We start from the raw sequence: 26,117 nt of genomic DNA on the forward strand, positions 1-26,117 counted from the left end.
TTCTGGAGCTTCTCATAGCTTCATTACTCCGGAGTGTGCAGAAAGCGCGGGAATCAGAGGGTATTCCGGAGAGTGTACAGGAGTTGTCAGAGTTGCGAGAGGCAAGTTCCTGAGGGTTATTGGACGGGCCAGAAGAATTGATATTCAGATCATAGGGGAATCGTGGCCAGCGGATTTGCTTATCAATCCAGTGGAGTTGTATGATGTGATTCTCGGGATAGATTGGTTGCATCGGCACATGGTGCATTTGGATTGCTATCGGGGTAGAGTGGAGTTTGAGCATCCATGAGGGAAGTTGGTTTTTCAGGCTATTAGACCAACTTTGGGGAGTCTCATGATCTCGGCCATTCAGGCTGGGAAGATGATCGAGAAGGGCCGTGAGGCTTATTTGGTTACCATATCTATGCCAAAGTCAGTGGGGAAGTCTACGGTTAGTGGTATCCTGGTTGTAGAGGAGTTTGAGGATGTGTTCCAGTCGTTGCAGGGGTTACCACCATCTCGGTCTGATCCTTTTACGATTGAACTGGAACCAGGGACGATGCCGTTATCCAAGGCTCCTTACAGAATGGCTCCAGCAGAGATGGCAGAGCTGAAGAAACAGCTAGAGGATTTGTTGAGTAAGGGATTCATCCGTCCTAGTGTATCACCGTGGGGAGCACCGGTGTTGTTTGTCAAGAAGAAGGATGGGAGTTTCCGGTTGTGTATTGATTACAAGGGTTTGAACCGGGTCACTGTGAAGAACAAGTACCCTCTTCCGAGGATCGATGAGTTGTTGGATCAGCTGAGGAGTGCTACTTGGTTCTCCAAGGTAGATCTGGCGTCGGGTTATCATCAGATACCGATAGATGAGGCAGATGTGAGGAAGACTGCATTCAGGACGAGGTATGGGCATCATGAGTTTGTGGTGATGCCTTTCGGGTTGACTAACGCACTAGTAGCGTTTATGAGATTGATGAACAGTGTGTTTCAGGAGTTCCTGGATGTATCTGTCATCATTTTCATGGACGATATCCTGGTTTATTCTAAGAGTCCTGAGGAGCATGCAGTGCATTTGAGGGTAGTTCTGGAGAAGCTACGGGAGCAGAAGTTGTTTGCTAAGTTGAGCAAGTGCAGTTTTTGGCAGCGTGAGATGAGTTTTTTGGGTCATATTGTGTCTGCAGATGGAGTTTCTGTAGATCCGGAGAAGATTCAGGCTATCAGAGATTGGCCTAGACAGCAGAATGCCACAGAGATCAGGAGTTTTCTGGGATGGGCAGGTTACTACAGGAGATTTGTGTAGGGGTTTGCGAGCAGAACACGTCCTATGACTAAGTTGACAGGGAAGGATGTTCCTTTTGTTTGGTCACAGGAGTGTGAGGAAGGCTTTGCAAGCCTGAAGGAGTTGTTGACTACTGCGCCAGTTTTGGCTTTCCCTGAGCAGGGACCCTATGTGGTTTATACAGATGCATCTAGAGTTGGTTTGGGATGTGTGTTGATGCAGCATGGGAAGGTGATTGCCTATGCTTCGCGGCATTGCGGAAGCATGAAGACAACTATCCTACTCATGACTTGGAGATGGGTGCTATAGTTTTTGCCCTGAAGATTTGGAGATCTTATCTTTATGGTGCAAAGGTACAGGTAATTACAGATCATAAGAGTCTGATGTATATATTCACTCAACCTGAGCTGAATTTGAGGTAGAGGCAGTGGATGGAGCTTGTGGCAGACTATGATTTGGAGATAGCCTATCAACCTGGTAAGCCTAACTTGGTTGCAAATGCTCTGAGTCGGAAGAGGGTAGCTTCGGCTCAGGAGCAGGAGATGGAGTCTCTGGTAGGAGAGATCGGTGCGTTGAGTTTGTGTGTTGTGTCTCAGGAACTGTTGGGTTTGGAGGCGGTTGATAGAGCAGATCTTCTGAGCAGGGTGCAGTTGGCTCAGGAGAAGGACTTGGGGCTGGTGAATGCCTCAAAGGATGTGGATTCAGAGTATCAGGTCTCAGATAATGGTACTATCTTGGTGCACGGTCGGGTTTGTGTGCCCAAGGATGAGGAGTTGTGGCAGGAGATCCTGAGAGAGGCTCATGGGAACAAGTTTTATATTCATTCAAGAACGACTAAGATGTACTGTGATCTCAAGAGGTACTATCATTGGGTTGGGATGAAGAAAGATGTAGCTAGTTGGGTCGCGAGGTGCGACGTGTGTCAGCTAGTGAAGGCTGAACATCAGGTTCCAAGAGGGTTACTGAAGAGTCTTCCCATTCCAGAGTGGAAGTGGGATATGATTTATATGGACTTCATGGTAGGTTTGCCAGTTTCCAGGACGTTTGATGCTATTTGGGTCATTGTGGACCGGTTGACTAAGTCAGCACATTTTCTGGCCATTAAGAAGACTGATGGAGTAGCGGTCTTGGCTAAGAAGTATGTGAAGGAGATAGTCAGGTTCCATGGGTGCCAGCGAGCATTGTGTCTGATAGGGATTCCAATTTCACTTCGATGTTATGGAGAGTGTTTTAGGCAGAGATGGGCACTAAGGTGCATATGAGTACAACTTATCATCCCCAGACAGATGGACAGTTAGAGAGGACGATCCAGACGCTGGAGGATTTGCTGAAAATGTGTGCGTTGGATTGGGTAGGCCATTGGGCAGATCACTTGAGCTTGGTAGAGTTTGCTTACAACAACAGTTATCAGGCAAGTATTAAGATGGCTCCTTATGAGGCTTTGTATGGGAGGTCATGTCGTACACCGTTATGCTGGACTCAGGTGGGGGGAGAGGAGCATTTACGGGGCAGATTTTGTTCAGGAGACCTCAAAGAAGATTCGGGTTCTCAAGCTGAACATGAAGGAGGCTCAGGATCGGCAGAGGAGTTATGCCGATAGGAGGAGGAGACATCTTGAGTTTCAGGTAGGAGACAGAGTGTATCTCAAGATGGCCATGTTGCAAGGTCCAAACAGGTCATTCACTAAGACTAAGTTGAGTCTGAGGTATATGGGTCCGTTCAGAGTGATTGAGCGTGTTGGAGCAGTGGCTTATAGACTGGAGCTACTTGAGGTTATGCGTGCATTCTATAAGGTTTTCCATGTTTCTATGTTGAGGAAGTGTCTTCGTGAGGATGATCAGTTGTTAGCTAAGATTCCTGAGGATCTTCAGCCTAACATGATTTTGGAGGCGAGACCAGTGAGGGTTCTCGAGAAGAGGTTCAAGGAACTTCGAAAGAAGAAGATTCCTTTGATGAGAGTCCTTTGGGATTGTGATGGTGTTGAGGAGCAGACTTGGAAGCCTAAGGCGAGGATGAAGGCAAGGTTTAAGAAGGGGTATGAGAAGCAAGCCGCGACTTGAGCTTGTCTAGCCTGGTCCCATATGTAATCCGTGGTTGGAGCGGGAATGAAGTATTCCAGCCCATCTCTCTTGTTTACTTTTGTTATCATTCATAATTTTAAAGAATTTTCTTAATTTATAATCTTGGCTATCGTAATTACTAATTTTAGAGTTTAAGTAAAAACGATAAATGTTAGAAGTTTAGAGTTTAAAAGAAATTGCTACTATTATCATTTATGGTAATGATGAAGTCGAAGAAGATATTGCGGTAATTTTAGAACAAATTACATGTAAAGAAGCAATTATCGCATTTAGGACTCTCCATAATTTTTGGATGCAATTTGAGAAGACGACGATGAAAAAGATTAGAGATGAGCTCCTGTAACATCCGCGAACCAAAATCACGGTTTAGGGGATTGCATCGGTCGATGCATATAGTGCATCGGTCGATGCAGGTTCAGTTTTCTGCGGACGAGTTAAGTTAAACGCTGCGTTTTGGGTTAGGGAAAACCTTTAACACGAGTTTTGTCTCATTAGTCGGGTTTTGGCCGCTTTTGAGAGAAAAAGAAAGAGAGAAAAGTTCCCTAAGTGTTCTTGAGTGTTCTTGGTGATTTCTGGAGATTGGAAGTTGTTCCTGTAGAGATCTGTAGTTGGGATCGTTGTAGGAGCTTCCTGGAAGTGTTTTCTTGTTGGTTTAAGGTTCAGATTCGTCTTGGCAAAGGTAAGTGCAGGACCATGGCTTATCTAAGCTAGAGCTTCTCTGATCTGCTTGTATATGTGTTGTTAGGCTTGTTAGATGGTTATTTGGGACGTTAGGAAACTTTCTTGTGGCTTGGGATCGAGTTTTGTGGTTGCAGGAACAAAGATCCGGCGAGAAGCTTCGGGGAACATGATGCTCGGCATGATGCATCGGTCGATGCAAGTGCGAGGACGACGCGTAAAACCTAGGGTTTTCGTGTTATGTCGAGCATGCGTCAGTCGATGCAGTGCGAGTGTCGGTCGATGCATGTGTAACTTGCATCGGTCGATGCATCCCTTGTGTCGGTCGATGCATCCCCATGTGGTGTCGGTCGATGCAGAGTCCTGGTTTGTTATTTGTTGTTTGTTGATTGTTGGTTGATGGTTAGAGATGTCTATATTGCTTGTGTGTATAGCCCAGTAGATGGGAGGATTGCCTTACTGAGTGTTTATAAAATACTCATGCATTGCAATTTGTGTTTGTGGTGCAGGTAAAGGCAAAGTGTGATCGTGGAATCAAGGCAATGAAGAGGAGGATGTTTTAGAGACTCGATTGGATCTTGTCTGGCATTGCTAGGTTGCTAGAGTTGGGTCATTAGAAACATTTCTAGATTGCTAGTTTCATGTTTTCTGATGATTGGTTATTGGATATGCATTATGTTATAATATTGGGTTATTATTGGTATTGTTTATTTCCGCTGTTGGTTGTGGTTGTGGTTAGGTGGCTAGTGGATATGGGACCACTAGTTGTAGTTTATTTATTATTATTACTTATATATTCTTATTATTACTTATATATTCTTATTATTAAAAATATAAAAAAAACGGGTTGGGTCGTTTCAGCTCCAATAATAATGCAAACAACAATAGATTCATATTTCACTAGTTTTTTTAGATATATATATTAATATTATTTGATTATTAATTTGTAATATTGATAGGACCATATTTTTACATAGGATTTCCAAAAAATTATTATTTTATTAATTTATCAAAATATGTCATTTTTTATATCGGCCAAACTCATGACCAAAATAATTTATTAATTTATAACGAGTATTAATTTATAGAGGTTCTACTCTAGTGGCAACAGCAATACTAATATATATCATTAAAAACTATAGTTTTTGGTCTAATCTATGATTGTTTTATTTATTTTAAAGTTTGACTCACAGTTATAGTAGTCGTTTCAAACAAAAAAATTAAAAACTCAAATTTGTTAAAGTTGTCTGTTAAACGTAATTAAATTTCTGCGTATTTTATTTCCTATTGGAATTGTTCTACTACGTAAATAAGGATGCTAATAGTAAATATTTGAGATTTTTTTTAAAATCTATTTCTTGGATCATAAATATATATTTAAAAAAAAATCTTCAACTGACCCAAGAGAAAGAAAAAAACCACATCAACAATTTGCATGAAGCATATTTAACGGAGAAGAAGACAAAACTGAGAAAGAAATAGATCCAAATTTACATAATCAATGGTTAACTAACTATCAAGAGCTTTTAGAGCTGTTCAAATTTATTAACTAACTATAAAACTACGCTTACCTATCAACATCTTCTTCTTCCACATGTCAGGTTAATTATATAGAACACAACTGTTTCATGTTCTTACAAGAGCCATGATTTGAGTCTTGATCCATCCCATGCAAGTCTGAATTTCTCTGTAGATCGGCATGTTCTGTGGACACCGCGGCTGCAAGCCACTCACTGCTGTCTCCATCAGCTGTGCCACATCCGCTGGTGGGTAATGCTTCTCTGTGCACATCTGCATGTCGATATAACACAAATAAGTTCATATCAAAACCGCAACTGCATGTATTTCGATCTCAGGCAAGTGAACAGCTTTGAATTCTTGATTTAAATTTAGACTTTCAATTTACCTGAATCATGAGCCAAGTTGCAACACAAGAGGTGATAAGCTCTGAAGGTATTTGCATTTTGTTTTTTCCTGATCCGTCCTGTGATGCCAAACCGTTAATCGGCTCTGCTGTGTTTGAGGGATGATGATCCAAGCTTCCATTGGTATGCTGTTGATGCTTGATACCAGAAGACACTATAGAGTTATCTAGTGGCTGATGTTTGCCAATTGAGCTTAAAGCTTGTTGGACCATATTCCCTGCCTCTTCGTTGTTGTTGTTGTTCTTCCCCGACAATGCAGCCTAGAACCATATATTGACAACAATTTAAACAAAAGAGATAGTTTTGTTTCACTTTGGCTTCTCTGTATTTAGAGTTTCTGAATTCTTTAGATATATATATTACAACTACCTTCATAGCTGCATCCACCATTGCTTGCGCTATTGTCTTTGAACCACTGACGATTTCAATCATTTCTGGCTCCATTTCCTGAAAAGCAGAATTATGACAGGTGAATTTCTGAAGCTGTTACTAATTTAGCAATGAGCAATCCAGATATTGATTTACTTTAACCGGCACAAAACTTGACAAATTATGTCTATACTTTAAAACTGAGCAATCTGAAGACAGTTTCCACGGGTATAGCAGATCATTAACTTAAAAGCTTATTTTGTTACACAAATAAGGCATACAGATTCATTACCTGCGCATCTGAAGTACGCTGCAGTGTCAGAGGTCGTTGAATTTCAGTTCCTCTTTTTTGGCTATTGGTTGTGACAGATTGATCAGTAGTGTTGGTTGCTAACACTTTATCAAACAAAACTGACTTCCTGATATCATCCTGCAAAGAATTATGGAATTATGCACAGAGTTTACCAAAAAGTATATGGAAAGAAAGACCAAGATCAAAGCTTTGACGCACGAGTCAAACGCCCATCTTTGTTTACCTGTTTCGAAGGAGGATTCATGGAGAAGTTGACATTCTCTAGCACAGAAGGAGAGAACAGAACAGATGCATCAGAGTTTGAGTGTCTGTTAGGCTGTGCTTCTTTGCTTATAGACAAGCACTTATCGATTTGCTTCCTCAGACCCTCTGGCATGTATTCCAACGGATTTAAAGGCATGCAGTCAATGTCCTGTCAAAAAAGGGATTTATTAGATCATCTGAGATATACAAAAAGTGGACAAACTATATATGAATCACAAAGAAGTAAAGTTGTGTCAGCCGAATTGGTATAGTTTGTGATTTACCATAACTAACTCAACGCCCGATTCATCAAACAGAACGTTGCACTTGTTATGATCCACAGTAAGAATCTTGCCATCACGAATTTCCCGTGTCTTAGGATGGATGGCAATGACTCTATTCCCGACTGATAAAGGCCGGGCCAAATCTGTATGAAGCACTTCCCTAGCACATCCACGGACCTCTGTATAATGCTTTCTCACAGATTCACGATATTGTTGAAGCTTATCCCGCTCGTCCTGTAGGAATCTCTCAGAGAATCTCCGAGGTCTTCCGAGGGAACTGGAAAAATACAGAATGAGTAACCTTTTCAAATCTTTATATTTCCATCAACATACACAGGAAAGTTAGTAAACCTTTTAATGACACTCCATTCAAGACGAGTAAGTCTTGGAACATGACCAAGCCCCACATGATTTAGATAATCAGTGAACTCCATCTTTGCAAACCAGGGATAGTCAATAGCACTGTAGAACCATTCAAATATGCACCATCGACGTACCAATGGATATGACAGACAAGTCGAAACTTTCTCCTGTAAATGAAATAAGCAAATTAAAGACCAGATTTTGGATTCGTAAGAGAAATGAAGTTAGAGACTCTACCTTTAGTAATTCATATTCTGAAAACTTTTTGCAACTAAGTGGCTTGTCATGAGTGGTTTCAGAAGATACTCTTTGTTGTAAAATTTTCTTCAAACTCATCTTACGCCTGTTTGGAGGTTTCTGTGGCAAAGTCACTGGACCCGAACCTGAAACTTGTGTAGCTGTCACTACTGCATCCGGTCCAGTTATTTTCTTATCACTAGTTGAAGCAGATTCTTCCGAGGTCTTTGCAGTTTTCAGCTGATTCACTGGACCTTGACCAGAACGTCTTGCTCTGACCAGAGTCTTCAAATTATCATCTTCAGCCGATTCCTGCAATGCAATAAACAAAAAGCATGAGAGGACGCACAAGCTATAAACAAAAATCAACAAAAATTACTAAAGCATTAGCAGCTTTGATCGAAAGAAATTTTTCAAGGATCCTAACAATTACATTGTAGACAAGCAACCACAGATCACAGAGTACGGCTAAATCCAAGCCAGGAATTGCAAATAGGAAAGAATTAACGCGGATTTTGCATATATATAGATTTCAAAATACCTTAGTATCTAGAGATTTTATCTGAATAGACTCTTCTAAAGCTTCTGCATCTAGCACCTGACATTCAATGTAATTTGCATATAGTTAAGTGATGCACATAGCAACGACGAGATAAATAGAAAATCAAAGAGAAAATTGTCTTTCAAACCTTTGTTTTACGTTTTCTTCTTGAAGTGCCAACATCAACGGATTCCTGCACAGATTTTGGTTTACTTTTATCGGCGGCTGAAATTGCATGTAAGAGACTATCTTCTGGCCCTGCTTGTTTTTCTTTTTCTCTGTGATGGCTTGTAGACACGGTTTCCAGAGTGTTAGATTGCTCATCCACGTTGTTCGCTATTCTTTCTTCATCCCGCTGTGCAGATGATTCTGGATCCAACACAATAAAGTAGAAAATATAAAGAGATGAAAGGTGAACATATATTTATTAATGGGTCTCTTCTTTTACCCGCACAATATACATCTTTAATGGCACAACCCCAGATTAATAAAAACAGTCAATGCTAACCTGATTCCATCAAACCCGTTGGAGCCAGTGCAACTGACACATCAGCCAATTCCTTCAGAGCTTCTAATCCATCATCATCACTTCCTTCTGCTTCTTCAACTCTCACATTTTTTCCTTTCTGGGGAACCTCCGCGGAAACAAGTCCTTCAATATCCATCAACAATGCAATATCTCTATCAGCAGCTCCCTTTTTATGTCTCTTATCTCGACTTATTCTCACACTATTCTCAAACATGGAACTATCATGGTGCTTGAATTGAGCTTCCTGTGCTTGTAACTGGCAAAAGCAAAAACAGTAGAAATGTGTTTTCAATGGATCATGACTACACTGAAAAGAAATGACAATAAACTTAAATTTCTAGAGCTATAAAAAGTACCCTTTTTCCAAGCCTAAGTGGTGTGCTATCACTGAGTTCTGTTCTTCTATATGGAGAGCCTCCTCCCCTTCTTGATGCATCATCATTGGCATCAAGTTGTTTCTTGGCTCTTTTATTTGGTGGAGTAGAATATTCTCTGTTATTCCTCTCGCATGTAATTGCTACAAGAACCCGAGGTGTACGTTTCCCAGTGGCGCGTTGCCTTTTTTCTGCATAAAAAAAAAGTAACAAATTTTACGTTCTTGAACATGAATTTGTTACTCTGACACAGAATTCCACGAGACATGCTTACGCTATAAATGCTCTGAACTAAAAGTAAAATAAAAGGCAGCTTGTTGTTCATTTGCTCACCAATATAAATCGCAGAGCAACCATTTGTTTTAGCATCTTTCAAACCATAAATTTTTAAAACACAATTTGGGAAAGTAATGATTGTACCATAAGCTTGTGTATGCTTCAAGTGTGAGAGGCATCCTTCTGCTGATGCAATTGAATGTGGTGGAATAACTTCCTCTTGAAAATCACTAGCCTGAACTTTAGCACGTTTGCGCTTCTGATTTTTCCTCAGTACTCCAGAAGCATCATGGTCTTCTCCTTCACTTTCGCTCCCCTCCTACAAAAAATTACCATAAGCATGTAGAAACTGGACCACACAACTTTACTAAACAGACAATCTGACCCAACCAATTAGCCACATCTTTTGTTTTCATGAAAAATATAGATAACTAAACTTTTTTTTTTTAATGTGATTGACTATACTGGGTATGTAGATTAATAAACTCTTCAACTTTCCTTCCACCTGAATTTTCAAGCAGGAAGTCAGATAACATGAAGTTTAATAAAATAAACAACTCACCATGACGCTGTAATGATCAGTCATCATTGCAATGAGGCCAGCTACAGACGCAGTTCCCTCGGGCAAGGATAAGTATGCCTGGAAGAAAAGGCAAACCAAATGAATGATAAGGTATTCAACTAGTTCACTGTTTAACATAATGTAGTTCTAAAGGCAAACAATGTCCATCTCAATCTTGTACTCATCATACCCGATTCATAGAAAAGAGAGCTTCCACCATCTCAACAGACCGGTTATTCCGGACAGCAGCAGCTACCTAAGATGTTTCCAGAGAAAGAAGTAGTAATCTTAAGACTTTGGAAAAGTCATACAAAAAAGGATTCAGAAAGTACTTACAAAAAAAAGAACACAGTTTACCTTTTTCCAGTCTCCCACATGCTTACGATAAGCATCATAGAAACGCTCAAGCTCTCCTTTGGTCCACTGAGGTCCCAATTTGTCAGTCAGTTTCTTCTTCTACAATTTGAGAAGAAACAACCCCATAGTCAAGAAACCAAAGATACAGACAGATAAGAGCGAAATAGAAGAAGAAGAGAGTCTCTAAAATTAAAACTCACTCGTTGCTTGGTTTTGGTGGAGCTCCCAACATTATTGATATCTGGAGAAGCTTCACTGATGAAGCGCTTGTTCACACTCTTCAACTTCCTACTGGGCGCCATAATAAACACTTGATTCCCCGATTTCTCTGCCCAGTTGATTCCAACGAACCCGATCTGACCAAGATACGACGTTACAATTGATTTAAAGAACAAAAATTTCGCAAAACCCCAAATTTTCAATTCCCATCCATCAGTACGTCGATTGAGAGAGTTATAAATTCAAACACTTTACTCACAAATCTCTCTCTAAAAAAAAAAAAAAAAAAAAAAAAAAAAAATCGCACTATCAATCAATAAAGAAAACAAAGAATCTCCCAAATCGGAATTCAAAAAAAAAAAAAGAAGAAGAACCCAGATTCAAATTACCCAATACTCTCTCGTTTCTTCGAGATTCAAAAACAAAATCAAAACAATCAAATTCACAACTTCGAATCCAAAATCACCTTTTTATTTGTAAAAAAAGAACTTCGATTTTAAAAAGAAACGCATCGACGACCAGAATCCCAAAACCAATCCCCCAACCATAACACTCCTCTCCAATAAAAAATCGAATAAAGTGAAGTTCAAAAAAATCCCAATTAGTTCTGTTTTAAAAAAAAAAAAACCCTAAATCAAAACAACAGATCTAACTCACCGATTACACAGCTCAATACACTCAGAGAAGAAGAAGAGAGAAAAGCTCACAAAAACCTTGTTCGAGAGATCGATTAGAGGAAGAGGTTTAAAAGAGGGTGAGAGAGAGAGAGAGAGAGAGAGATGGAGAAAAAAAGGATTGAGATGAAATAGAGAGAAGAGGTGAAGAGAGGCGTTGCCGCGAAACTTGAATAAAAAGGACAGACTTAGAGAGAGAACTCTCGTAAGCCAATAGACACTTCCCCCTTTTTATAATTCGTCATATTTTTTTTAAGTATATCAAAAGCTTTCGTTATGTGTCTGATACGTACACGTGTCTTTTCATTTTCTTCACCGTTCGATTTTTCTGAGTTTCTTTTAGGGTTTGTGGTAACGGATACATGGGATTATATTTGAAAATTACCCAATTTTTTCATTAAAAATTATTATTATAGCATCTTTTTGATGCAGAAATTTGCTTCTTTTTTTTTCTTTTTTTTTTACAGATTTTAATAGAAAATAATTATCATATGTGTATACATTGTTCTAAAACATTTAATATAATTATATTGAAAATATGAAAATTAAAGTAACATGCATTATGTATATTTGAATTTAGGCAGTGACACAGATAAGATACTAAATAATATGGTCTAGTCAAATCTATATAGAGCATTAATCCAATGTAAATACGTTGTCATATATGTATAATGTATCACTCATAATTGTATATTTATTTGCTTATTTATATTACCACGCGTCCTTTTACGGCTGGTTATTTTCTTATATAAAAAATATCTCTTTAGTATATATCCAAATACACCGAAAATGCATAATTTAATCTATTACTGTTTGATATTCTTATAATTTGACTATGAGAAAGAATCTACCTTGGATTTTTTTTAAAAATCCTTCCAATAATATGACAATACATTCAATCTATTGATCATTACTATTTTGGCTTTCTCATAAATTGACTATGAGATAATCTATCTTAAATTCTCTTTAAATATTCCAAATAATAAAACAATTTTTTATGTTATGAGATATGAGAAAATCTATCTTGCATTTTCTTTAAATATTCCAAATAATAAAACAATTTCTTTTATGTTGTTAGATTTTAGGTAATGTAGATTTCTGTAGTGTGTTATGAAGATTTCCTATCATGATTGTTGGTCAAAGAGAAAAAATGACACTCCTAAAAGAATAATTCCTTCAAATGTAATATTAAATTGTCTTGATTTTCAAAACATCTACTTGGTGCTTCTTGAGTTGTTTGTAGTGTGAATTAGTGATTGTTATTGTTGAATACAAACCAACGTGTTATATAAGTTTCTAATATATAATTCAAGTCAAACCCTATTTAGTATAATACCTTTTGGGAATGAGCTCAATAACAAATCTGTGCGGACTTTGTCATCTCAGCCCAAAGCAGACAACATCATATTAATGGGACTTGACTTAGACTTAAAAAGCCCAACAATTGTGATACTTTAATTTCTCTGTTAAAATTCAGATCTTCCCTTTTTCTTAAGTTTTTTTTTGTCTCCATATATTGTTTTGGTCTTTAGCAGATCTATGTTACATTCAGCTTTGGGTTTTGGAAAGAAATTGAAAACTTTTCTAAAAAATATTATGACATGTTAATAGAGTATTTTGTATCATTATAGTTTGAAAATACAACATATCAATTGTTTTATAGATATGAGCCCTATGAAAAAATTCAAAATTTATATGATTATTAATTTATGATATTATTGGGACCATATTTTACATAAGAATTTCAAAAAAACTATTATCTTATTATATTATCAGATTTTGTTATTTTTTACATTAAACTAACAAAATTTATTAATTTATCGTGTTTATTAATTTATAATGGTTTTATGTATATCATAATAAAGACTAAAGATAATTTTACCCACATTTCTCTGACAGTATATTCAGGGTTGCAGACTAGATTCAACATTTGTCAGATTATGGGTTAAAATCAATAACTAGTTTTAGTTAATATTCAACCTAAAATTTGAAATATTCCAATAAAATCATAATCAATAAAACATTATTTAGATAATTGTTACAATGAAGCTTAATAGAAAATTTCAGATTTGGAAATGATCAAATTTGAAGATAATTAATTGGATTGAAACTGGAAAAAAAATGTAAAGAACAAACCGGTCTAAATATTGATTTTCCTTTTCAAGGATTTTATTTTGTTATAAAAACTTTAAGGGCGGCGCAGCTTTGTTGGAGAATCCCTGATAGGCGACAATGGGTATTTCTTGTGACAAGATGCGTGCCACTGGAGGCAAGCAGAAGCAATGGAGGAAAATGCAAAAGTATGAGATGGGAAGGCACCCTGCCAACACCAACCTCTCAAACAACAACAAGAGTACGCTTGGGGAAGTGAAGCAGTTACCCACAACACCAGAATCCTTGATGACGTCGTCTACAATGCATCCAACACCGAGCTTTTCGTCGGTACTAAAACACTTGTCAAGAGTGTTATATATATGTTCTTCAGATGGATGCAGCTTCTATTGAAGCAATGTTATCTCCAGCGCTTTGGTGCTTAGGCTGGCCGCAAGAAGAAGAATGCTGCTTCTTCCACCAAGAAGGATTGAGAGGAAGGTGATGAGGTACCAAGAAGAGTTGGATTTCTACATGAAGAAGATCCACAGAAAAAGGGCAAGGGTGCTGCTTAAGAGTCTGGTCTTTGCCTAATGCTTTTGTCTTACTTATAACATGTTTTGAGTCTCAATTGTCTGAGGAACTATGTTTTTGGATTACATTGTCTCTGATATTACTGATGAGAAAAAGAAAACCTAAAAAGGCCTCTTCAGCCAAATCAAAACTAAACCAAACTGTACGGACCTGCACTGGTTGATTTAGTGGAGCAGCATAGTCTGCTTGTTTTATTACGAAAGGCGGTATAGATGAAATTACAGCACGATTCTGTTTTTTCTTTCGCATCATCAAATCCACCTCTAATCCCATCTTTTACAGTTCTATAATCACCTCTGTAATGCAAAAATAAAATTAAAGAAACACTTCTAAGAAATGTGCATCTTTACAGTTTAGAAGGCATGGGGTCCAAGGCTGCGATTTCCGCATACATTTTGGATATTGCGTCTGCAAAGTAAGCTTTTGCTTGAGGTCTCTTTATCTGTTTCAAAGTTTTAAACACATAAATTTTAGAGATTCCGAGGTAAGTAACAACTTTCATTGTGGCTATCAACTTCACATTGTTATTGGTTACCTTGAATGTTGGTGTCAGAAGTCCATTCTCTAAAGTGAATGGCTCTGGTACCAAAGTCACAGCCTTTGCAAACTCAAATCCTCTCAACTGTATTAGCACAAATTAAATTGGTGAGTTGATATTTTTTTTTTGTGACAGATAAGATTATTTAAGGCAAGTCTTGTTTTTACCTGAGCTTCTTTTCCAACACCATCCATCTCGGCAAGAACAGCCTTTCGTGCTTTTGGATCGTTACAGAGCTGTCCTAGATGCTCATACTGCAATCAATAAGAAATGATTCTAAAACTTTGAGATATTTTCTGTAAAAGAAGCAGAGGAAACTCTGTAATATCACTCTGAGTTAGAAATAGTACCTTAATGCCTTCTGATGCAGCCCACTCTTTCATAACATCTGGGTCAACTGAAACAATAGCTACTAGAGAAGAATTGAAGCTATCTCCTACAATACACATTATGGCTAGGTTGAGATACAGCACAAATGAAGAAAAAGAAGCCTGTTTGGTTTGGTGGAGAGAGCAGAGTCTTTTGCTTACCGTGTATGAAACACTGCGAAACAAATCTACATTTGGTATAAACATTTTCGATCTTCTCTGGTGCTATATATTCTCCTTGCGCCAACTTAAATATGTTCTTCTTCCTGTCATGAACATCGAAACATTTCAACTCTTTAACAACAAATAAAAAAATATCAAGATTGTTTTTAATTACAAAACCTGTCTATGATCTTGAGCCGACCACCAGGTAACCACAACCCGATATCTCCTGTGTGTAGCCAGCTATCCTCATCAATAATTTCTCTCCTGCTCAAGTAAATGTGTCAAGACTCATGTCTGCTTATTAATACATATAACCAGAGCCACTAGTAAAACTGGAATATGTGTTACGTTTGTTCTTCATCCTTGTAGTAGCCTTTGAAGATGATTGGCCCTCTTACACAGATTTCACCACGTGGGTATGGTTGATCTTCCGATGTGTAATTCATTTCAGGAACATCCACAAGTTTTACCTCTGACGAAAAAAACATTTTCAAAACACAAACCAGTCATACATATTGGATCCGTAGGTCTTGCCAAGTTTGGATTCTGATATAGCACATTGCTTACCACACGCTGGATTAGGGGATCCGACATGGCCAGATAAAGTGTCACCTTCATCCATAGAACTTATGACACAAGAAGTCTCGGTCATACCATACCCTTCACGCACCGAACATCCAAAGCATCTGTGTTCATCATGATGACCAAAGACCATATTTTATCTGTTTGACTTAGTTTCAGATTCTTAGAAATCAGTGAGAGTGGAACCATGGAAGAATGGTTCAAACAGAGAAACCAGAAAATAAACTTACACTCTCAAGAAATCCATGACATCAGGTGACAATGGAGAAGCACCAGACCCCATAAAGCGAACACGTCCACCAAGCTTTTCTTTAATTTTGTTGAAGACCAATTTATCCCAAAGTGCAGACGGATTACGCCCTGAAGAAACCACACATGAGAAAGAAAGAAAATAATGCAGAAAGCTTGAAACAGGTATACTTTGGTTCACTTTTTTAAACTGTTTCTATTAGCAGACAATACCATTTACGATAGCTTTCTTCTTTGAGTTATAGGCAATTTCGAAAAGCCGTTTTTTCATAACCCCAGATGATTTCACGGCACTTGTAATTCTGTTGAGATTAAGAGTAACACATAGAACCACGAAAATTTCCACAATAAGTAATTGAAAATTACATGGGAAGTATAAGAGTGATATTTTTACCCATCATATATTCGATTATATAAGCGAGGGACACTACAGAATACTGTTGGCCTTAACACAGCAAAATCATTCATCAGCTTCAAGACATCCTGTCCAAAGAAGTATATACATTAGTCTGATTCCGTACCACAAGTTAGTTCATTTCATATGTTACAAGACATGAGCTCACATACTCCCTGATAGAAACCGATAGCAACACCACCATACACAGCCAAAATCTGATTTGCACGTTCATATATGTGTGCCAACGGAAGATATGATATGTAACTAAAGATAAAAGATAGTTAAAGATCTTTTCTATTACAATAATTGCAAGTATGTGTGTCACTTCTGAAAGGTTCAACTCACATATCTGAAGGTAAAAAGTCTATTGCCACACTGGAACCAGCGACATTTGCGATCAAGTTTCCATGAGTCAACACAGCACCCTTCGAAACAAAGAACATATGAAATCAATTATAGAGTTAAGTATTTAGCCTTAAAGTGATATTCATTCACCATTCAACAAGAAGAACTGGAAACAACGCACCTTTGGTGTTCCTGTGGTTCCACTTGTGTAGCATATGGTTGCAATGTCTTCGGGTTTTGGAGGGTAAAATGGATGTAAGCTACTTCGACCCTAAAAGATAACCAGTAGCAACATGAAGTCTCTTTCACTACCAAGCAAAAGCCATTACAAAAACAGAGGCATTTACAGTTGCTATATAATATATTAACCATTCATATAGCTAGTGACAAGATAACACCACACGTTTAGTTAAAACCCCTTGTAGAAGACTACCTGACTCAATAGCTTTTGGTATGATACAATTTTGACTCCAGTTCCTTGAGGAAGTGATGGCAAATGCTCGTCCGCTCCTCCCACCACCTTATCACAGTGCAAAAAAAGATATATGTAAAAGTAAAAAATACTACAGTATATATCAACTTACAGTGAAGTTACACATTTGAGAAGAACATACCACAATAAGACGAATGGATGGGATTTCCGCTAGGAAGCTTAGCAACTGCATAGTTCCCAACCAAAAAATAAACGCAACTCATGATTGAAAGTGCTGCATTTTAGCCTGCACATTAATAAATCAAAAGACACTTACAGTATTTAAGGTTTGTGGTACACAAAATATAGCCTGCAGAGTAGCATGATTCACAGCAAACTTTACAGCATCTGGACCTGCGTAACCATAAAATCATATTAAGAAGAGACGAGGCTTGCAAACCCAAAAATTAAAGAGAAAAAAATAAAATAAAATCAAATTCAGATTGGTTACCAAGTGTATCGTATAAAGGAACAGAGATAAATGAATATGCTGCACAAGCATGATCCGCAATCAACCACTCTGGTCTGTTAATAAAATAGAGTCCAACGCAAGCTCCCTATTAAATGAGGAAATTTTTTCTTTAAACAAAAAAAAGAACCTGGCTGATAAAATCAGCTGGAATACATAATTTTGATGGAGCTACTTGAGCTAGTTCATATTGCATAAGTTTCATAATGAACACTTTCAAAGTAGAGTGAAACTTACATGGCTAATTCCATGAAACAAGAGTCCTGAACCAATGGCTTGTCGTTCAGAAGCTGTTTCTGCATAAGTCATCCATGTGTACCTTCAAAAAACATATCACAGAAACATAAATTGAAAAGTTATATAAAAATCTCAACGCAAGAGAACAGTTTAAAACTCACTCTCCAACGGTTCCATCAAGCCGAACTCGTGTACCCAGATACTTGTTATCAGGATATTTTTCAACAGCATGTCTGATTCCATAAAAACGTAAATCCAGCATTAATTTCACAAACTAAGCCAAGCCAACCAATTAAACAAGCTCAAAGAAGTAATCCACTCAAACTTACACAAAATTGTCATGTAAAGTCCCGATTTCAGGATGATCCTGGAACCTGCTAATGAGCTTCGTAGGCGACTTTGCAGATCTAGCACGACAAAAACAAAAACAAAAACAAAAACAAAAAAGAGAATTTTTCACAAACACATACATACACTTGTTAAAAACCAAACAGAGAAAAGAGTGTTTTTTTTTCTGGACCTGTAGACATTCCATTTCCCAGTATCCAGCTTCTCTGGAAGCACCACACTATAGCTATCCTCTATAGAGAGAAAACAATTCAAACCTCTCATACTCAAGAAACAGAGAACTCAAAGTGGTTAGTATATAGGAACAAAAAAGCTGATCTCAGGTGCTTACCATTTAAGAAAGGTGAAGCAGAGGCGGTGGCGTTGAGGAAGAGAGATGTTTGGTCGTCAGCCGGAGAAGAACCTAGGTGAGATCGAACGGTTTCAAGACGACGTTGTGCCGGCGATGAAAATTCCATTTTTTCTTTGTCGATAATTTTATTTTTTTAGAGGAATACGAAATAAACTGATCAACTAAAGAAAATGACGTAACGAATATATAAATTAAAAAACATTGAGAGATGAAAATGGTATGTAATCATGTGATTGCTACGGCTGGCTATAATAAGTTCCCTAAACCACATATTTTGGAGTATGTACATTTCTCACATATTTGCTTACGTCAAATAAGGCACGCTTCTCTATGTGGATAATTTTACCATTTCACCAAAATTATTTTTTGATCCTTATCAACATATCCATGGTGTTAAAGAAGCACTCATATATTCATTGCCCATCAAACCTGACTGTTTTGTTGTGACTGGCCATGGTGTGACACTGAAATAGTGAAATCTTTGCAGCTGATTCACTCAGGCACTTATATTCTCAAGGCTAACATATAATCATCAAACAGCTCAGTATCTTCAAGCAAACGTCTAGACTGGTTATGCTGTTGAAGTTGTCAGCTACTATCTCTGGATCAGAAAGAGATTTAATGAAACACACACAGAGGCTCTGCATAAAACTCTTTGCTGAGTACGAATTATATTCATTGTGATGTATTAGCATACAAAGATATACAGTATACCCTTTTGTTACATTTCTAGTTCCAAACAGTTTTAACACTTCGGAGAGGATTATCATCTCTACATTGATTTCATAAACCTGTTAATGGATGAAAAAATTCCAGCGGCTTGGCTCAATAGAGATGGCCCTTCTTCATCTGATTTCTCTTCTACGCCCCCATATATTATCTGCAAAAAAGAAAACATTTCATCAATGGAAATGGCAGTAACACAAGCTATGTAACTAGGATATGCAACAAATTCTTTTCATGATGTAAGAATTTGTCAACTCAATAAAATCATAGGAATCAAATCTAGTAGTCAATTAACCTCAAGATCCTCGGCATCAGGTCGACCTATGAGTTCTTTAGCGAGTAGATACCGGCCTGGTCTGTCTTTATTATCATAGAAGACTTTCCATTTTCTAGAAAATAGTAAGGATTCAAAAAAAAAAAACGATCAGCTTGTAATCGATAAACCATATCTACATGGACTTAATCAGATAAGAAAAAACCAAGTCTGAGTCTTACCCAGGATAACATCTGAAAACAGCACCAGCAGCCAGAGGTCTCATAGAGTAAACCGTAGTAAAAGAACTACAAGCGCCAAAATGAAATGAACAGTTAATGATGTTCAAGTCAAAAAACCTTGTCAAGTCTCATTAAGAATTTTTCCTTGTACCTTAGGAAGTAGCGTCTTAGTTTTCTCACGTTAAACCCAACTCCGACTTCCTCGCTTATAAGACGAGGGTTCCACATAATGAGAGGCCTTGGCTTGAAAAAGAAATGTCTTCTTGATGTTAGAAGAAAAGGTTCTTGGCAAAGTCAAAATTACGAATGACAGATTTAGTTACCGGGTCATCAGCAAGCCCTTTTGCAATTTTCTCAACATATTCCAGCATTTGGTAATCAGGAACAACCATGACAATGATCTCATCTTCTTTCTCCACTGGTTTCCGGTCACTTAAGCTGCATCACAACAAGAACCATGACTGCATATTATTTCATTTCCCAGACTGTGTTGAGCTAAAACTATCAAGCTCTCAGGATGAAGCAGACTTACCTAGCAAATCCAAAAGTTGCATCCTTCCACCGATATTTGAGCAATGCAGCAGCTCCAGCATCTGGAAATACGGCTTTAACTCTCTAGCAAAACCAATCCCAAGCACTAGGAGTTATTGTTACTGACTGACTCGAACAAATGTTTTCATGTAAAGAGGATTCACAAACAGTTAGCTCACCTCACAACCTGTTTCTTTAATGAGAGTCTCCAAGAAAACACGCGAAAGGTCCCAAAGTTCAGCTTGTGCACCTTCATCATCCAAAAACTGCAGCTGAGGAATTAAGAGCTCAACCTGCAAGATTTGATGAGTCATAATCTGAGAGCTGATACCAAATCTCTTTTCTAAATTCCAACAAAGAGTACAGATTTAATCACTAGTCCTTACGATAGCTCTTGTTCCTCCAGAGTTCACAAACGCGGCACCTGCTTCACCTGATTGCCTAACAGCTCCTTCCAAATCATTAGGCAAACAGCTGAAACAAAAAAAAGACATCATTTTTAGCCTTATGTTCCACAAAACTGTTACAGAAACTGACGAAAGTGATCAACTTTGAATCAAAGCCAGTGGTTCTTCCTTCACAATGATAAGAAAAACCCAATTCACAGAACATCAAGTGTAATCGAATAAAGAAAACGAAATTACTGAACTCATCGTCGTCTTCTTCTTCTGGTTGGTCTTGAGGTTCTTCTAAAGGTAGTTCCTTTGAAACAGAGGAAGTAGAAGCTGACGTGGTTTGTTCAAGAGGAGACTCACCCTGAAACTTCTCGAATTTGACACATGTTCTTAGCCTCGAAGTGGGAGAAGCAGAGAAGCCGCTAGAGAGAGAAGGCGAGAGGAATTGGGTGGTGGAGAACGAACAACTACGGAGAAGATAGCCATGGAAACAATTTGGTGGTACTGAAGAACAAGCCATGGCAGAAACGAGCCTGATGTCGAATATACTATGAGATTGAAATAGATTTGTTCAAACAGTTGGAACAGAGGGTTGTCTATGTTTAATTATCAAATTCAGGGGTTTTTAATAAAGAAACCAAAAGTTTAGGGACTGTTTCTTAATTTATAAAATCTTTTATCCTTTTCTTCGCCGAAACGCTCCAAGCTGAACCAGAGGTTTGAAAACTTAACAGAAAAGGTTAGGATCCGTTTCAGTAACCCGAAACCGGATTTGAATCCGAATCCATGTTCTCTCTCACGCTCCTCTTTGGGTAATATGATTATAGACGTTACAAAGCTTCTTTAGATCCAACGGCTCTTATTCATCTAAATTCAAATTCTCCCCAATTTTACCTACAACACTCTCCTTCTCTCTCTAATTCTTTCACAATCTCTCTCTCTCTCTCTCTCTCGCATTCTCTTGTTCTCTCTCTCTCTCTCTATCTCTCGCTCTCTCTTTGATTCAGAATTTAGGGTTCTCTCGTTCTTTGGGTTCTTTAGCGCAGATCCGCCATGGAAGGAGGTATTATGTTCTGTTTCTGTAGTCGTAATTGTGATTTATGCTTACAGATTCATAAATTGATCTGTGGTTTTTGTTTGATTCGTTTTCTTTGATGGTTTTCGCAGATCATCTAGGGTTTATTCCAGATCAACATCAAGAAATTAGCAACGATGGTGATTTGTCATGTGAATCGAAGGAGTCTTCTGTTAACAATCAAAATTCCGATTCTGGTAAGGGTTTGATTTTTTTTGTTCTTTGGGGTTTCTCGTCGTGAATTGTGATTTTCAGTAGAGAACTTAGTTTTGTTGCGATTGCGAAATTGTGAATTAGATCGGCTCTCTCCTTCAATTATCAGAATTAGGTTTTTGGGGGTCGCTAACATATCCCGTGAATCTTCTGGAAACTTTGTTTGGTAGACTATATAGTATGTATTTGTAGATTCACTTGCGTCGTTGACTCTGATTTGATATTTGAAATTACTGATTTGGATGAAACAGTGGAAGAAAGTGAGAATGCAGTAGTTTCTCCTGCCAATGGACCAACGCTTCCAATTTTGCAGAAGATGATCGACTTCAGTGACAAAATTAAGGTACTCTACTTTCTTTCTCCTCTTCTTGAATTAACACTATTACGACAGTTCCTTGTGAATTTGCAATAGTAACCTGAGGTTGTTTCAAGATGAAATATGACTTTGCTTCTGCTAGTGTTTTATGTTCACCTTTTTTTTTATTATCATGTCTTAGGTCTTGAAGGATGAACATGCTTTGGTATCGAACCAGATGAAAGAGATCAAGAATTGTTCCTTTGTACAACCTGAAATTTCCAAGGCTCTCCAGCTTTTGAGTCAGTACCTTTCTTTGTCTTAATATTAGCAAAACTTGTTTGCTTTGGTTGTAACCTGATATTCGTTAACCTGTTTTAATGGCAGCTACTAAGCTTGGAACTCTGGAAGAACAGTACTTGAAAGAGTCATCAGAGAGGAAACGGTTATACAATGAAGTGATCCAACTCAAGGGAAATATCAGGGTCTTTTGTAGATGCAGACCTCTAAACCAAGCTGAAACAGTAAATGGCTGTGCTTCTGTAGCTGAGTTTGATCCATCACAGGAAAACGAGCTCCAGATACTTTCATCTGATTCCTCCAAGAAGCATTTTAAGTTTGACCATGTCTTTAAGCCTGAAGATGGCCAAGGTAAATTGAGACACTACCTTTGCAACTTTATTTGTCTAAACCTATGATCTTCGTACACTACACCTAACGATCTAATCTGACTGTACCTTCATTTGCAGAGACTGTTTTTGCACAGACAAAACCTATAGTTACTTCTGTGCTGGATGGATATAATGTCTGCATATTTGCCTATGGCCAAACTGGCACTGGCAAGACATTTACCATGGAGGGAACACCAGATAATAGAGGAGTGAACTATAGAACCTTAGAAGAGCTATTCCGCTGTTCAGAAAGCAGAAGTCATCTCATGAAGTTTGAGCTATCGGTTAGCATGTTGGAGGTTTATAATGAGAAGATAAGGGACCTCTTAGTAGATAACTCAAACCAGCCCCCTAAAAAGTAGGTCTTCCATTATGTTTGTTTGGTAGTAGAATAGACCGCCTTACAATTTATCTTTCTTGTTAAGAAAAACAAAAATAACGGTATGTGTTGTGTGGATAAAGGTTGGAGGTTAAGCAATCAGCAGAAGGGACACAAGAAGTCCCAGGATTAGTCGAAGCTCAAGTTTACAATACAGATGGAGTGTGGGATCTGCTCAAGAAAGGTTATTGTGTAAGATCTGTGGGTTCAACAGCTGCAAATGAGCAAAGCAGCCGATCTCATTGGTAAGCAAAATAGAGTTTAGAATCTAAAATCATTTGAAACGAAACCTGTTACATACTTATACCAACAGGAGATTTCTTTTTGTTCAGCTTGCTGCGAGTGACAGTGAAGGGAGAGAATTTGATAAATGGTCAGAGAACCAGAAGTCATCTTTGGTTAGTGGACTTGGCTGGCAGTGAGCGAGTAGGAAAGGTAGAAGTTGAAGGAGAAAGGCTGAAAGAATCTCAATTTATCAATAAGTCGCTTTCAGCACTCGGTGATGTTATCTCTGCCCTTGCATCCAAAACAAGCCACATTCCTTACAGGTATTTCCCATTTCTTCCCCTTCTTCAAGGCATTTGCATATGAGATATCCTGGTTATTGTTCATGACATTTTTTTCCCTCCTTTTTTGCAACTCCAGAAACTCAAAGCTCACCCATATGCTGCAAAACTCTTTGGGTAAAATACCAATTTTCCTCTTTTTTTTCCCTTTTTCTGGGGCACATGATTCATACGACATCTTGTTTTTCATCTGGATGGTGTGTCTATTTCATTGTGACTTATACAGGTGGAGATTGCAAGACATTAATGTTTGTCCAGATTAGCCCAAGTTCTGCGGATCAAGGAGAGACACTTTGCTCCTTAAACTTTGCAAGTAGAGTCCGGGGAATTGAAAGTGGACCTGCCCGGAAACAGGCAGATGTGTCTGAACTACTCAAGTTAAAACAAATGGTAACGTGATTTCTCCAACTTCAGTTCATTTAAGCTTTAACATATCTTAGGCTGATTTTTCTTTTTGGTGTCTCCTTTATAACAATAATAAACAGGCCGAGAAGCTGAAACAGGAGGAAAACAAAGAAACAAAGAAACTGCAGGACAGCGTGCAGGAACTAAAGCTACACCTCACTGCTAGAGAAAAAATATGCAGAGTTCTTCAAGATAAGGTAGTGCGCGTTAAATAGTGGATTCAATATGTTCTGTGCTTTCTTCTTCTAACTAACGGTTAAAAACTAAATCATGTTATAGGTTCGAGATTTGGAATTGCAACTAGCAGAAGAAAGAAAGACCAGAATCAAGCAGGAGACACGAGCTCTAGCAACTGCATCATCATCATCAACAACATCTAAACATATGAGAGAGACACTACCCACAATCACAGAGAAAAAACCGCCTTTGGCTCCTACAAAAATGCGAATGCCACTCAGAAGAATCACAAACTTCATGCCCCAACAACCATCTCAGGGTCCTTCTAAGAGATTCTCGGATACAACGTTCAAGGAGAATAAGAATAATAACAGCCTCAGAAGATCATCACTGATGGACGTGAGTACTCTAGTGAAATCAAGAAGAAGCTCCATCGCATTCAGACCCGCTCCTCCATCAGCCATTGGATCAGGCAATAAAACCGTCCTGCCTACAAGAAGAGTCTCAATTGCAACGGTTAGACCAGAACCATCATCGTCATCAATGACAACACCATCACGCCCTCCTCTTTCATTCAGAGGTGGTGACCCGAGAAAGGCGAGATACTCTAAGCTCTTCTCTCCAGACCACAATCTGGTGACTCCGAATGCAATGAAAAACAGCAGATTCATGAAGAGCCCTCTTGGAGGAGGAGGAGGAGGAGGAGGCAGCTCGTGGAAGCCGAGCCATCCTACGGTAATTGCATTGCAGAAGAAGGCGGTGGTGTGGAGTCCTCTTAAGTTCAAGAATAGAAGACCATCCCTCGTAGCGATACGACCTTCTTCTTGTTCTTCTTCATCCGCCTCTGACATGCTTCGGAGGGAACAATAGGTCTCTGGATTTTTTTTATTCACTGTCTTTGTGAAAGTGTTTGGTTTTTAAACATTCAGGTCGTCGTCTATAAAACTTTAAAATAGGGTTTCGTTTCTTTTTATCGTCAAATTGTTAACTCTACAGAGATCTTGTGCAATGGTTTTTAATCTCTCAAGCTCAAATTCATACGATTGTGTCTGTTTGTGTTCTTATTCTTCTGAGTTTTAGTACTCCTTATTTCCCTCACGACCGTCACCGCCAATTTCCTCAACGCGCATAAGCTATTTGGAGTCAGCTACATCACCAAGATCATCAAATCCCCTCCTGAGAAAAACGCAGCTATGCATACAGTCATGTTTCAGTATGGTTGTCGTGCCAATGATCCTGTTGATGGATGCTATTGGCATCATAAGAAAGCTTTAATACCAGAACGAATTGGAAGTTGTTCTTCAGCTACTGGATATGTTCCGTGACCGTGCTCATCATCATCATCATCATCATCATCATCATCAAGAACCGCAAAATCCAAGATGGAAAGAGACAGAGGATCTCTCGAGTTTTTAAAGTTTTTGTGATCTAAGCAAACAACAACAGTTCGATTTCTTACAAGAACCAAATCAACAACAACAATATTGCTCTTCCGGTAATAACTTCAATGGGTTACAGGTGTCTTAAACTTCAAGATTCATCAACGAAAGTGAATATGAAGGCAGGTTTCATCGATGAAATTGAGGACATTAAAAACCCGTGGAAGAGGTTTTCTAGCGGAAGACACGAGTTCAAGCAAAGTGGAATCTGATTGAGTAAAAATCTTGAATATATGAAAATAGCTCGAAGTTCGAACGAG

At 38.3% G+C, this 26,117-nt stretch overlaps 4 protein-coding genes and 1 pseudogene across 13 annotated transcripts; 2 read left to right on the forward strand and 3 right to left on the reverse strand.

Annotated features, from left to right (window-relative positions):
• Positions 1-5,447: 5,447 nt before the first annotated feature.
• On the reverse strand, positions 5,448-11,528 carry LOC104707042 (protein ALWAYS EARLY 1-like). 3 transcript variants are annotated; one of them, XM_010423293.3, is made up of 18 exons: positions 11,267-11,528; positions 10,591-10,746; positions 10,391-10,489; positions 10,224-10,289; positions 10,034-10,111; positions 9,616-9,790; positions 9,178-9,386; positions 8,801-9,077; positions 8,441-8,661; positions 8,293-8,349; positions 7,752-8,063; positions 7,503-7,681; positions 7,152-7,428; positions 6,848-7,036; positions 6,604-6,741; positions 6,312-6,389; positions 5,924-6,202; positions 5,448-5,808 (listed from the first exon to the last, which is right to left on the reverse strand). In XM_010423293.3, exons 2-18 carry the CDS (start codon positions 10,690-10,692, stop codon positions 5,644-5,646), a joined length of 2,901 nt encoding a protein of 966 aa, XP_010421595.2. In that variant the 5' UTR covers positions 10,693-10,746; positions 11,267-11,528; the 3' UTR covers positions 5,448-5,643. The 3 variants fall into 3 exon arrangements, with proteins under 3 accessions (XP_010421595.2, XP_087318241.1, XP_019083977.2); XM_087462115.1 differs by having other exon boundaries at positions 11,323-11,489; XM_019228432.2 differs by lacking the exon at positions 11,267-11,528 and having other exon boundaries at positions 10,591-10,910.
• A 2,603-nt stretch (positions 11,529-14,131) lies between these two features.
• LOC104707043 (long chain acyl-CoA synthetase 7, peroxisomal) lies at positions 14,132-19,091 on the reverse strand. 6 transcript variants are annotated; one of them, XM_010423294.3, is made up of 23 exons: positions 18,470-19,091; positions 18,311-18,371; positions 18,120-18,197; positions 17,952-18,023; positions 17,791-17,872; positions 17,536-17,641; positions 17,362-17,438; positions 17,227-17,271; positions 17,046-17,132; positions 16,794-16,883; positions 16,613-16,692; positions 16,438-16,531; positions 16,265-16,353; positions 16,084-16,172; positions 15,852-15,981; positions 15,607-15,725; positions 15,388-15,511; positions 15,217-15,303; positions 15,037-15,140; positions 14,857-14,942; positions 14,674-14,760; positions 14,504-14,590; positions 14,132-14,410 (listed from the first exon to the last, which is right to left on the reverse strand). In XM_010423294.3, the coding sequence occupies exons 1-23, from the start codon at positions 18,594-18,596 to the stop codon at positions 14,315-14,317; spliced, it is 2,097 nt and encodes a 698-aa protein (XP_010421596.1). In that variant the 5' UTR covers positions 18,597-19,091; the 3' UTR covers positions 14,132-14,314. The 6 variants fall into 6 exon arrangements, with proteins under 6 accessions (XP_010421596.1, XP_087317500.1, XP_087317499.1 ...); XM_087461374.1 differs by having other exon boundaries at positions 16,434-16,531; positions 17,536-17,609; positions 18,470-18,728; XM_087461373.1 differs by having other exon boundaries at positions 16,434-16,531; positions 18,470-18,711.
• A 41-nt stretch (positions 19,092-19,132) lies between these two features.
• LOC104707044 (DUF1995 domain protein, putative (DUF1995)) lies at positions 19,133-21,342 on the reverse strand. 2 transcript variants are annotated; one of them, XR_015563702.1, is made up of 9 exons: positions 20,892-21,206; positions 20,629-20,716; positions 20,422-20,535; positions 20,244-20,326; positions 20,035-20,149; positions 19,863-19,970; positions 19,712-19,777; positions 19,512-19,605; positions 19,133-19,370 (listed from the first exon to the last, which is right to left on the reverse strand). XR_015563702.1 is itself a non-coding variant. In XM_010423295.3 (9 exons), exons 1-9 carry the CDS (start codon positions 21,155-21,157, stop codon positions 19,263-19,265), a joined length of 1,026 nt encoding a protein of 341 aa, XP_010421597.2. In that variant the 5' UTR covers positions 21,158-21,342; the 3' UTR covers positions 19,133-19,262. The 2 variants fall into 2 exon arrangements, 1 of the variants encoding a protein (XP_010421597.2); XM_010423295.3 differs by having other exon boundaries at positions 19,863-19,954; positions 20,892-21,342.
• A 3-nt stretch (positions 21,343-21,345) lies between these two features.
• LOC104707045 (kinesin-like protein KIN-14S) lies at positions 21,346-25,461 on the forward strand. Of its 2 annotated transcripts, none has more exons than XM_010423296.3 (12): positions 21,346-21,700; positions 21,805-21,909; positions 22,177-22,268; positions 22,423-22,522; positions 22,608-22,871; positions 22,970-23,249; positions 23,354-23,515; positions 23,603-23,818; positions 23,916-23,953; positions 24,063-24,226; positions 24,322-24,438; positions 24,521-25,461. In XM_010423296.3, the coding sequence occupies exons 1-12, from the start codon at positions 21,691-21,693 to the stop codon at positions 25,286-25,288; spliced, it is 2,316 nt and encodes a 771-aa protein (XP_010421598.2). In that variant the 5' UTR covers positions 21,346-21,690; the 3' UTR covers positions 25,289-25,461. The 2 variants fall into 2 exon arrangements, with proteins under 2 accessions (XP_010421598.2, XP_010421599.2); XM_010423297.3 differs by having other exon boundaries at positions 21,579-21,700; positions 21,814-21,909.
• An 11-nt stretch (positions 25,462-25,472) lies between these two features.
• LOC104709462 (LOB domain-containing protein 22 pseudogene) lies at positions 25,473-26,069 on the forward strand (annotated as a pseudogene).
• The last annotated feature ends 48 nt before the right edge of the window (positions 26,070-26,117 follow it).

The sequence above is a fragment of the Camelina sativa genome, chromosome 8, assembly GCF_030686135.1.
Source record: "Camelina sativa cultivar CO46 ecotype springtype chromosome 8, ASM3068613v1".
NCBI lineage: Eukaryota > Viridiplantae > Streptophyta > Magnoliopsida > Brassicales > Brassicaceae > Camelina > Camelina sativa.